At 41.3% G+C, this 13,351-nt stretch overlaps 1 protein-coding gene across 1 annotated transcript in view; it reads left to right on the top strand.

Annotated features, from left to right (window-relative positions):
• Positions 1-13,351, top strand: part of PLPPR5 (phospholipid phosphatase related 5) — a 165,182-nt gene that overhangs the window by 73,192 nt on the left and 78,639 nt on the right. The window contains exon 3 of the mRNA XM_072128960.1: positions 785-1,035. Coding sequence (XP_071985061.1) covers positions 785-1,035 — 251 coding nt within the window. The remainder of the gene's footprint in view (positions 1-784; positions 1,036-13,351) is intronic.

The following is a 13,351-nucleotide window of genomic DNA, read 5'->3' on the forward strand; positions in this document are numbered from 1 at the left end:
AACTAATATAGGATGACTCCCCTGAAGGTAATGTATTCATCACAAAGTCTTTTTGATGTATTTAGCAAGTTATACCAAGTTCGACTAAGGTTTGTATTTCATAATATGTAAGAATCTGGCACCTACGTCAGACTACACATAGGGTTTTATTTAGAGGTGTAGCTCTAGAGAAAGGCCTCTAGGGCAGATGTAGGAGTCTCCATTTGGTCCAGGTGTTAAAGGGGGTCCAAAGACTTCTCTGCTAAGAGCTATACATTCTTAGTATAAATTAGGGATTGATAGATAGGAGTTTGAAAATTGTATTGAAGTCGAGGAGCTTCAAGTAATAGAGGTCTGCATAGGAGCTGTAAATGCATAAAGGTGGGCTTTTACTATGTTTGCAAATTGATTTGGCAAAAGACAAAGCACTTCACAAGTGTTGGCCGGGGGATCCTTCAGACCAGATACAATAATTCTGGGGCACACCCTTCATCAACCCATAGTATATTGGCCCTACTAGCATACAAATTGAGTTGTCTTCGAACTCTGAGGTCCACTGTTGGGCTAGAGCCTGGACACACCAGAAGATCCACTGATACTCTACTGGGTCAGTAGGACACTGTACTTAACCTTCAACATGCAATGTAGGAATACATAGCAGCTATGCTACAGGGCAATGGGTTGTGTCTACAGATTGAGGACATAGGACCTTGGGCACCGGGTTGATGAATGGTGGATATGGATAATCAATCTTTTATCTTTATGAACAAATTACAATAAGTGATTTTTTTTCCTTCTTTTACAGGGATTTATACTTTTGGACTATTTGCTACAGATATATTTGTAAATGCTGGACAAGTTGTAACAGGGAACTTGGCACCACATTTTCTTACGGTTTGTAAACCCAACTACACAGCACTTGGGTGCCACCAGCTTACACAGTTCATCACAGATGGCAATGCTTGCACTGGGAATCCGGACCTTGTAGTCAAAGCAAGGAGGACATTTCCATCCAAAGAAGCAGCTCTCAGTATATATGGAGCCATGTATCTGGCGGTGAGTAATTAAGCTTTTCTCTGATATTCATTAACTGATATAAGGGTCTGTAAGATGATAGCAATGTGTAGAATATGCCTACATAGACCTACACCCCTATATCCCTTGTTCCTGGTTTGAATTTTTCTTCTCCCAAGGCTTTTTAACTGGTTTTCCAAACTAGGAAGCAGAACTTTGATGTTTAGGAGAGTTACAGAGAAATAAGAATTAGGGAGGTTTTCTTCTGATAAAGTACAAGGAAAGTACTGTCAATCTTTCTTTGAAGACCTCATGGTCAACCAATATAGTTAGTGGTTACCATATAAACCTGGAAAAAGTAGATTGCAGCCATATTGTAGCCAACTGGCCACTGGTTTAATATGATGTGGCATCGAGGCTTATCCAGAGAAAACCACATTAAAAAAGAAAAAGATTTTTGGTTTATATGAAGAGGAGCTCCCACCACCAACACCATCTCCAACACTTCATATCCTTTAAAGCTATTCTAGCTCCCACTTTTCATGTTCCCTCTGTTCCGCCATTCCTGTTTCCTCTGTTTCTGTAGTCCACACCATTTCCTCCATTCAGTTTAGTTTTTGCATCTGATTTGATTATTACACCCAATATAAAAAAAAAAACAGACAGCACTACTTACCTGTCCAAAGTCCTTATTGGCAGGTGAACGCAGCCTGGTGGTCCTTGTTCCATGGACAGGATCTAATCAATCCAAGTTAGAGGGTGACAGCACTTCATGTGAAACGGGTAAAGTTCTTTATTCAATAAAGAACTTCACCTATTTCCCCTTGATACCCCGGAGTGCTGTCACCTTCTATCATGGATTGATTATGACATCAGGTGAGAAATCCCAGTCAGTGAACACCCACCTGAAAGTATACTGCATAGAATATTGGGTCACATGTATCACTTTTGTGCGCCTAAGTGTAGTAGTTGCGCCTAAATTCTGGCGCACTGTTGCACCAAAATTATCACAAGCTACAACCATCTGTGATAAGTTAATTTCCTGCCTCTTGTTAATCACTTTACTTTAACACAGTTTAGGCGCAATTTTGGCGCAGTTTTGGCGCAATGTTACATTCGGGCAGTTACATGTGATCCTGCTACAAGCTCCTCTCTGCTTCTCCCACATCCCAGAATGAAGATAACACTCACAGCAGCACCCAGGTGTGTCACACCCTGCACCCAGTGATCTCCTCAGCAGGGGCTACTCCTGGAGGGGATCCCCAGTGCTGATCTCCTGCTGCTCCCCTGTAATTCTACACAGTATCCCCGTCAGACACCAGTGTGATCATCCTGCTACATACGGGGGACACTTCTCTGTACTATCTGCAAAATTCTGCAAAGTTCTCTTCTCTCTTTCTCTGAGCTGAGGCTTTTGCAGAATGTTTTGTAAATAGAAAGTGATGAACTGTAAATAGAGTCTGCAGCTCCTGTCTGCAGTGTATGTAATGTCTGTATTATCTGTACTAGTGTCTGGCTGAGCTCTGCTGCTGTGGATGAGCTGCTCTGCACAGGGGCTCAGTGCTACTCCTCAGTTTACGCCACCTTTGGGCTGGAGTGTTTTTTTTGCGCCTGAATGAAAATTTGCAAGTGATAAATATCATTAGGCACAAGCAAACATCTGGATTGGTAGGATAGATGAGGAAAACATGTTTTTTTCTGTTGCGCAGCTAGTTTGGCGTTTAATCGCGCCAGTATGAAAAGGCGCAAAAACTACAGAAAAAACGAGTGATAAATGTGGCCCATTGTGTAACAAATATTATGTGCTACCTACAGACTGATCTGCACATTCACCGTGACAGGTTCCCTTTAAGGCCCCTTCCACACTCGCGTTGCAGATCACGTCAGAGTTTGGTCAGGGTGCGATCAGTGTTTGGTCAGTGAAAAACGCACATTTTGCATCAGAGTGCAATCAGTTTTGTTCAGTGTCTCAGTTTTTCAATGCGCGTGAAATGGACTCAGGACTGAGCTCTATCTTTTCTATGGCAATTGATGCGTGAAAAACGCATTGCACTTGCATTGGACTTGCGTGTGTCTCAGAGTGCAATGCGTTTTTGATGCGTCTCCATAGACTTGTATGGTGCGTTTTTCACGCGCATGACTTGCAAAAGTAGAGCATGTCAAGATTTAAAAGCGCGTTAAAAAAAACGCGCGTGTGTGAGTGAAAAAAAATGCAAGTCTGAAAAGACCCATTGATTACAATGGGTCAGAGTGCAATGCAAGTTCTGCGCGTCAAAAGCACGCGCAGAAAACGCGTGTGAAAGGGGCCTAAGGCTTTAGACATGCAGAGTGGATTGTGATGTTCACTAATCCAAACACATGGAAATTCCTGCAGAGAATCCATAGCAAATCTTGGGGATTTTAGTAAGGAGCATAAAACATGCACATACAATTTTTTCTTTTTCTACAAAGAGAACCTGCTGTGCAAAAATCAAATAATTTAACAAAATAGGGATTGTAAAACCTGCACCATGGATGAATTTTTGCATGAGAAGAATTTGCAAAATGTGTATAGGAAAATTTGGACGTATTTCACAGAAAGACTAATGTGCTGGGGACAGGTCTCCCAGCATTGTAGTGATATCTGATACACAGTGAGGGTCATTTATCTTTATTTTTCTTCATTTTCTCTCATTTTTTTGGCGCATTGCAACTTTTGCACTTGTGCACTGAAGTCCGCTGGACATTTGTTTATCATCAGTAAGACACATTTAATTTATATTCCAGATATTCTAAATGTCACAAATTTCATTTATCTTTTCAAATTGTCAAAAATTTTCAGCAATTCTTAACGCAAAAAACTTTAGACAGAACCAAGAAAAGTCTTGAGACATTTGTGCGACCTTTTTGAGACATTTGTAACAAATGTCTCAAAAAGAGATCTGAAAAAAAAAAGAAATCCCATTTATCACAAGGAAAAAGTGAGAATGATAAATCACCAAAGCTCTCCATGGCTAACAAGGTACAAATCTACACTACTAGCAAATCACCAAAGAAACAGACTAAAAAGACAATAAAAAGCCAAAACAAACAGAGATAAGATAAATTACCCCGCCCCCCTAAACAGGGCAGAAAAGGCTCAAAAAGTAGCAAAAGAAACCAGGCAACATGGTGATACATTCCCCCAACTCTGTGTGCACTGTGGTCAGTCCATGAAATATGTCAGAAATTTTGCACTTAATGTGAAAGTGTTTGAGTAACTTAATACATTATGAACCTAAAAAAGAAAAAAAATAACACTTGTGTCTATTATTGTGTTTATTACCTCCCGTTGGGGCACATTTTTCATACACTGGCTCTTAGTGCTGATGAATTCCCACCCATCCCCCATCATCCGCGCCCCACGTGGCATGGAGGTGGCGTAAGAGGGGGGAATAGGTGAAATCCATGGCTGTGCCCCTTTGCCTCTATACACATGAATTATTGTAAATTGTACTTATTTTATGGACCAGAAAAGTCCTTTATTTTTCCCTTGTCCTTTCCATCAAATCAGTGGAGAAGTTAAGCTTCATATTGACAGTCATGTTCCAAACAGAAGGCAGAGGGCTCCGTCTCTTGTTACATTCCTGACTTCCACAGTTCTATAATTCTATCACGCTCAATCTTATCACTACTAATGATCTGTATTTACTGACCTCGCTACAATCCCCTCCTTATATAAGTGATTTGCCGGTTTTACAGTTCATCCCAAGTTCAGATACTTTCTGACACTGCTGCAGTTTTGACTCAAGGGCTCAATAAACACTTGTGGGTGAGATGAAAGAAGAAGAACATTTGCAATGTAGAAATTCATCTTATCCAGAAATTTTATGCATTCAATAATATTAAAACTTGAGCAAAGCCGGGCAGTAGCAATGAATGGATGGCATTGCACCTGAAATTTTATCAACCTTTGACAATCACTAACTCTGGCACTTTAGATGTTATATAGCCAGTGGCCCAGGTATATCAACACTAGTGCAGTCTATACTATGCATAGTTTGCCTGTGGAGTGTGCAGGGGGACCCAAATTATTGAATAATCATGCATGATCTTCAGAAATCCGGTGCTTCCTGCACTGCTCGGAAAGTGTGCATTTCTTTTTCCGTGCACCATTAACATAGGGCATGCAACACAATGGGGCACATTTACTTACCCGATCCGGAGGAGATCCCGAAAAGTGCATTGTCCGACGATTATGCACTGTGTCGCGGACAATGAAACCAGACAATGGGGCACATGTATCATAGTTTCAGCTGCATCTTTTATAAGTTTCCTGAAGTTGGCCCACTTAATCATTGCAATCATTGTATTGTAAGTTTTCCCCCTTTGTGATACTTTTGATGAGTTGCCTGTTGCAACTTTTCAGTCCCAAATAGTAGCTCCCAAAAGTAAGTCTGGCTCTAGCATGCTCTGCTAGGTGCAAGAATGGAACAATTTCAGAGCCCAAAAGTCTCACAAGTTGAACAAACATCTGTGATAAATCCGGCCACTGCATTAAACGTTGAGCTAACCTTGGTACGCTGCTCGATTCAGCACCTAAAAAATCTCAAAAAAGTTGCAAAAGAAAAAGAAAGAAATAGGAGTGATACATGGCAGACCCATAAATTACCCACAGATTAGAGGAGAGGTAGGCCGGAGAAATCTACCACCAGATGTATTTCTTAGAGATAGGAGATTCCTCATGGTAGATTTCCTTTAAGCATAATAATGCAGTTGTACACTGACACCAGGGCTCGAGGGAAGATCCCTTCTGTCTAAATGACCTCAGAATCAGGAGATGGCAGTGTAATATACAAGGCAGCTGTGCAATCAATTTACATTTTACACACATTTAAAGGTGCTTTCTATGGGATGAGAATGAAATAACCCCTTAAAGAGGACCTGTCACCCCGAAAATGACCCCCACAAAATGTGCCCCCCTATACTCCTCACCCCAGCCCCTTTCTCCCCAGACAGTTTTTTTAAAAATGTATTTGTGGTAAATTACTTTAAAGCGATCCGACCTCTTACTAAATAAGAGGTCGGATTCTCCTATCTTGTGCCCGGGCAGTCGGCCTTATTCATTAGGGGGCCGAACGACACACCCCCTCCATGCCCCCTGACTGCGGAGACCTGTAGGAGAAGCCGGGAGCATCTTATGTATTGCGTAATCGCTGCCGGCTCTCTGAGATGCCGCCACGCCACACTGACAGCGGCTGTGGCTGCAGACTTTGTCCTATACATTGTTGGCCGCGCTGCACTAACAGCAGCTGTGGCTGCGCCAGGCTTACATACATCACCGAATATCGGAGAGCCGACAGCGATTACGCAATACATGCAATGCTGCCGGCTTCTCCTACAGGTCCCCGCAGACAGGGGGCGTGCTGGGGGGGTGTTGTCCAGCCCCCTTATGAATAACGCCGACTGCCCGGGCACAAGATAGGAGAATCCAACCTCTTATTTAGTAAGAGGTCGGATCGCTTTAAAGCAATTTACCACAAATAAATTATTTAAAAAACTGTCTGGGGAGAAAGGGCTGGGGTGAGGATTATGGGGGGGCAAATTTTGTGGGGGTCATTTTCGGGGTGACAGTTCCTCTTTAACAGCCAGGTCCTTTTTCATTTTTGCATTTTAATTTTTCACTCCTCACCTTCAAAAATCTATAACTTTTCTATTTTTTCCATGTAAAGAGCTGTGTACGGGCTTGTGTTCTGCGTAACAAATTGCACTTCATAGTGACGGTATTTAATATTCCATGGGAAGCGGTAAAAAAATTCTGAGTGCATTGAAAATGATGAAAAAATGCATTTGCACCATTTTCTTGTGGGCTTGGATTTTACGGCTTTCACTGTGCGCCCCAAATGACATGTCTACTTTATTCTTTGGGTCAGTACGATCACAGAGATACAAAATCTGCATAGGTTTTATAATGTTTTCATACATTTACAAAAATGTAATCCTCCTCTTCATTTTGCCGTATTCTGGCGCTAAGAACTTGCTCATACTTCAGTGTACGGAGCTGTGGGTGGTGTCATTTTTTACCACTCTGATGAGGTTTTCAATGCTACCATTTTGAGGTATGACCTTTTGATCACTTTTTATTGAATTTCTTATATTTTGCAAAATGACAAAAAAGTGGCATTTTCGACTTTCGGTGCTATTTTCCATTACCGGGAAGACGCTGGGAAGAAACGTTATTATATTTTGATAGATCAGACATTTTGGAATGGAATACATAACATTTTTCATGATTTTTACTGTTTATTTATATTTATATCAGTTCTAGGGAAAGAGGGGTGGTGTGAATTTTTATTTATTTTTTTTATTTAATTTACTGTAATTTTTTAAAACTTTTTTATTTATTATTTTTTTTGCTATTTTTCAGACCTCCTAGGGTACTTTAACCCTAGGTTGTCTGATTGATCCTACCATATACTACCATACTACAGTATGGCAGTATATAGGGATTTTGCACATCATTTATTACAATGTGCAAATCGCACATTGTAATAGATAGCCTAAAACCTGATATCCGCGGATCTTATATTCTGAAAAAGTCCTGTGAGAAACACATACCTTATGGGAAAAAGCATAAAAGGAACAAGAAAAAGCCTATGTGGCTAACTAGTCTTGTAAGGAAAGCAATAAGCGAGAAAGATAAAGCGTTTAAGGTGCTAAAACGTGAAGGTAGCGATGAGGCATTACAGGATTATAGAGAGAAAAATAAATCCTGTAAAAAGCAGATAAAGGCCGCAAAAATAGAGACTGAGAGAAATATTGCCAGGGAGAGCAAAAATAATCCCAAATTATTTTTCAAGTATATAAATGATAAGAAACTAAAAACAGAGAGTGTGGGTCCCCTTAGAAATAACATGGGGGTCATGGTGGAAGGAGATGAGGAAAGGGCCAATCTACTGAATGTCGCCTTCTCAACTGTTTTTACCCAGGAAAATCCCCTGGTGGAAGACACAATGAGGAATAATGTAAATTCTTTTTATAATGTCAACAGTTTAACCCAGGAAGAGGTACGGCGCCGCCTCGCATCCACTAAGATAGATAAATCACCTGGGCCAGATGGCATACACCCCCGGGTTCTGCATGAATTATGTACGGTGATAGACAGACCGTTATTTTTAATATTTGAAGATTCACTGAGGACTGGTTATGTTCCACAGGAATGGCGCATAGCAAATGTGGTACCAATATACAAAAAAGGATCAAATAGCGATCCTGGAAACTACAGACCCGTAAGTCTAACTGCTGTGGTGGGGAAAATATTTGAGGGGTTTATTAGAGATGCTATCCTGGAGTATCTCACTGTGCACAACCTTATAACCCAGCGTCAGCATGGGTTTATGAGAGATCGGTCCTGTCAGACTAATCTGATTGGTTTCTACGAGGAGGTAAGTTCAAGACTGGATCTGGGGGACGCTGTGGATGTTGTATATCTGGACTTTTCAAAGGCATTTGACACCGTGCCACATAAAAGGTTGGTATATAAAATGAGACTGCTGGGAGTAGGAGAAAATCTGTGTATCTGGGTAAGTAATTGGCTTAGTGATAGAAAACAGAGGGTGGTCATTAATGGCACATTCTCAGATTGGGTTGATGTTACCAGTGGAGTGCCACAGGGGTCAGTATTGGGGCCACTTCTTTTTAATATTTTTATTAATGACCTTGTAGTGGGTTTACACAGTCAAGTTTCAATATTTGCAGATGATACTAAGCTGTGTAAAGTAATAAATACTGAGGTCGATAGTTTAGCATTACAGAGGGATTTGTGGAAGCTTGAGGGATGGGCAGAGAAATGGTTGATGAGGTTTAATGTAGATAAATGTAAAGTTATGCACTTGGGCCATGGAAACAAAAAGTATAATTATGTTCTAAACGGTCAATTACTTAGTAAAACTGAAGCTGAAAAGGACTTGGTGGATGGTAAACTTAATTTTAGTGACCAGAGCCAGGCGGCTGCTGCTAAAGCAAATAAAATAATGGGATGTATCAAGGGAGGAATAGATTCTCATGATAAAGACATAGTTCTGCCCTTATACAAATCCCTGGTCAGACCACACATGGAATATTGTGTACAGTTTTGGGCACCAGTATATAAAAAGGATATAGTAGAGCTGGAACGGGTGCAGAGGAGAGCAACCAGGATTATTAGGGGAATGGGGGGACTAGAATACAATGACAGATTACAAAATTTGGGATTATTCAGTTTAGAAAAAAGACGACTGAGGGGAGACCTCATTACAATGTACAAATACCTGAACGGACAGTACAAGGATCTCTCCAAAGATCTTTTTATACCTAGGCCTGTGACCAGAACAAGGGGGCATCCTCTACGCCTAGAGGAGAGGCGATTCTATCATCAACATAGACAAAGGTTCTTTACTGTAAGAGCAGTGAGACTGTGGAACTCTCTGCCGCAGGAGGTTGTTATGGCGGACTCTATGTACATGTTCAAGAGAGGCCTGGATGACTTTCTGGAGAGAAAAAATATCACAGGTTATGTGGATAAAACATTTATTTAATTCTTGAAGGTTGGACTTGATGGACTTGCGTCTCCTTCCAGCCTTATATACTATGATTAATGTGATCCGGGGCTTTCATAGCAATGGATCACCGCTCCCGAAAGATGTCATGTAGAGTGACTATCCAAGCCAAGATGGCGGCGCCCATGCGTTAATGTTGTCAGCAGCTTTAACAGCGGCGATCAAAGGGTTAACACCTGCGATCAGTGCTAACACCGATCGTGGGTGTTAGCAACAGGTTTTTGCTCCATTGTGCCGCAAACATCCGCTGAGTATGAAGAGGGCTCAGCCTGTGAGCCCGCTTCATACTGCCCCCCCCCCCTCTACTACAGGACGTACTGTAATGTCCAAATATGGTAAGGGGTTAAAATAACTACATTATGCATTGTAAGTGGTGATATTTGCATTTCATCAATTCTCAGGCTGAATCCCGGTCTTCCTTTCCTGCTGGACTCTCGACTAAAATATTTGGAGATTTCGGTCCAGCCAATCACCGGTGAGTAGTGACATGCCTCAGTCAGTGATTGGTTAAGCAGGAATCCCTGAGCATCTCTTATATTAGAGCATGGAACTGACCGAGCTGGGATAAGACATGACTAATGATCACATGTTGACTGTACAAATTCAAAGAAAGACAAGCATTTCCATGGATCATGTTTCTTTCCAAAGAGCAAAGAACAGATGTAAACAACACCTGTCTCTCTTATGGCTTATTGAAACAAGCTTTACCGAACTGAAAGTGGGATAAACCCGGATCAAGATGAAAGTGACCTTGTTAGGTATTGCAGATCAACTGAGATAATATTCTGCAAATGGAAATATTGGGCACATAAATTATGGGAGCGTTGCCAATGATTTGCATCCACTTGCTGATATTTTTTAACTCAAAATATATTTCTACAAACATTTACTATACATCTTGTGTTTCTCATTTAAAGGGCCACCATAGCTTCAGCATTACTTGTAGTGAAAGATATCAAGTCTTACAGAACAACAGCCAAACCTGTTCCTTACGCTGCAATGAAGAGACCCAAACAGTGCTGTCTACAGTTGGGAATCTGTTCTTTCTGGAATAGATATACTGGTTTGTTTTTAATCCTGCATCGTGTCATAAGGCTTCCTGAAGGTCATGCAAGATGTCACCAGAGCTGCCTTACAAGGCAGCTAAAAGAGGTGTAGTTTAAAGGAAACCTAACAGACCACCCTGTAAGCTACTTAATGCTGATGCCGGCACATAGTGTAGTTAGGCTCGGCGAACTTTTGTTTTGCTAAAAAAACTATTTTCTTACATATGTAAATGATCCCTCCGGTGCTACCCCTACGTCATCTTCGGCTGGCGATGGCTTCCAATGTTTAATTATTCCCGCCTCCTTCATATTACCCGTCCTCCTTCAGGTGCCGAGAGCCGTGACGTCACCAAGCTCTCGGCACCTATCGCCGGCCGCCTGTGCGAGACTTAGTGCTTGCGCATGCGAGATAAGTGCCGAGAGCTTGGTGACGTCACGGCTCTCGGCACCTGAAGGAGGACGGTTAATATGAAGGAGGCGGGAATAATTAAACATCGGAAGCCATCGCCAGCCGAAGATGACATAGGGTAGCACCGGAGGGCTCATTTACATATGTAAGAAAATCGTTTTTTAGCAAAACTAAAGTTCGCTGAGCCTAACTACACTATGTGCCGGCATCAGCATTAAGTAGCCTACAGGGTGGTAGGTTTCCTTTAACTTATCCATTCCCGGAAAACTTATTTGCATATTGTCCCAAAATTCCATAGTGGAGCGTCAATGGCTGTAAGTCTCCACACGCCTACAAGGTGGTTTTAATTGGCAGTCTCTGTAAGGAGTACTCTTACTTCACGACCCTAGTCACACGCCTCTCACTCAGCCAAACCAGTTCCCTACACTTTACTGAGGAGACCCAACCAGGTGGAAACAGCACTGTCTACAGTTGGGAATCTGTTCCTTCTGGAATATATATACTGGTTTGGTTTTAATCCCGCATCATGTCATAAGGCTTCCTGATGGTCATGCTTGATGTCAAGGGAGCTGCCTTACAAGGCATCATTTTCCTTATCCAATCTGGAAAAGAGGTGCTGAGGATATTGTACATAGGTGTCCTTTCGACATGTCGCACCAACGCTGTCTGAACATAAAGACTGGTGCACAACATACCAGTCTTAATACATTGGCCTGCAAATGTGCCACAAAAGGAATCTTCTGCATAACTCAATGGAGCAGACGAAGAAACAAGAGCACAAGCTTCCAACTAAGGACAATAACTAAATACTATTCACACCAACAATTTTTCTGGAATGTTTGAAAAAATAACATTTTATTCATATAAATGAACTTCAACAACCGATAGAGATGAGCAAACCAATTAAGATTCGATTTGCTGAAGTTTCTACACATTTTTCAAAAGAATAGATTTAGGCCCGTTCCACACTTGCGAGTGTGATGCGATGAACTTGCATCACACTCGCAACGCATGCTGCCGGGAACGCACGGCCCGAACTCTGCACACCGGAAGTGAACTCAGCATGTCAGTTACTCCCGGTGTGCAGAGTTCGGGCCGTGCGTTCCCGGCAGCATGCGTTGTGAGTGTGATGCGAGTTCATCGCATCACACTCGCAAGTGTGGAACGGGCCTAAGGTCTGAACTGAATCGGTCTGAACCAAAGTTGTCGAACTGAATCGATGTTGCCCAAGTTGTTCTTGAGGTTGGCATATAACCCCCTCTAGTCATCAAATACAATGATTTCTTATAACAAGGGGCTTTATTGTTTAGTTTTCTATTATATTATTTATCAAACCCAAAACCGCAACCCCAATGAAATAATCTGCATTAATAAGAGAGAAGCTGTTTTTTTAATAGGAAATCATAGTTTTGGAGGACTGGGTAGAATTATATACCAATTTCCAGGAAAACTTGAGCAACATCAGTTTATTCTGAGCAAATCAGAAAACAATCATATTTAATTTGGCGCCAGAAAATTGGCAGATTTCTACCGAATGCTTTGCCCATCTCTAAACTACAATAATGATAATTATTATTATTACTTTATTCTAGTTCATGTCCAATACACAGGTCATCTGTGGCTAATGGTAAAATCACTCTTAAAATGAAATTCATTGAGGATAGCCCAGTCAGTAACTTCAGTAAAACGCAGTAAAGAATTTCTCTCCAATTAGCAGATTCTCTCTCTGATGGATCCTGCCAAATTTAATGTTCAATTTCAAAAAGTGCCGAGCTCGTGAAAGTGCGAGGCCTGACTGACAGCAGTCTAAATTAAGTGACAGCTTTTGACTTCCAGCAAATGGCAGCGAATATTCCATATGCTTTTAAGCTTTACATATGATACCAGAGAGAAGACATTGGCGTTTAACTGTTTCAGTTCACATGTTTACACATTTCCATACTATCTATTTTGACTATTTTATTCTATTCTATTTTTTAATTATTATTACTTATTACGGTAGTTACTAAAGTCTTTTTTATTGAGAATATTAAAATGGTCAATACATTTTCATCAAAATCTGAAAAAATTAAGGGTATAGATTAGACTATAAGAAGATTTGTGATATATTTTATATGAAAAAGTTCTTCTTTCTCCACTTAGAAGGTGGGAGGAGTGAAGCGCTCTTCACCCCACCTCCCTTCATAGGCAGATGAGCGGTCCCAACTTGGTCATGTTGGTGTGCTCAACGCTCAGTGATCAGGGCCATAGAGGTCTATGGGGGCCGTGATCTGGTTGTAAATCAGGCAACCAGAAGACAGCCCCCCTTATGACTATGTGTTTTTTTCATCCCCCTTCCTTTATAACTT

This window comes from Engystomops pustulosus, chromosome 10 (assembly GCF_040894005.1).
Source record: "Engystomops pustulosus chromosome 10, aEngPut4.maternal, whole genome shotgun sequence".
Taxonomy (NCBI): domain Eukaryota; kingdom Metazoa; phylum Chordata; class Amphibia; order Anura; family Leptodactylidae; genus Engystomops; species Engystomops pustulosus.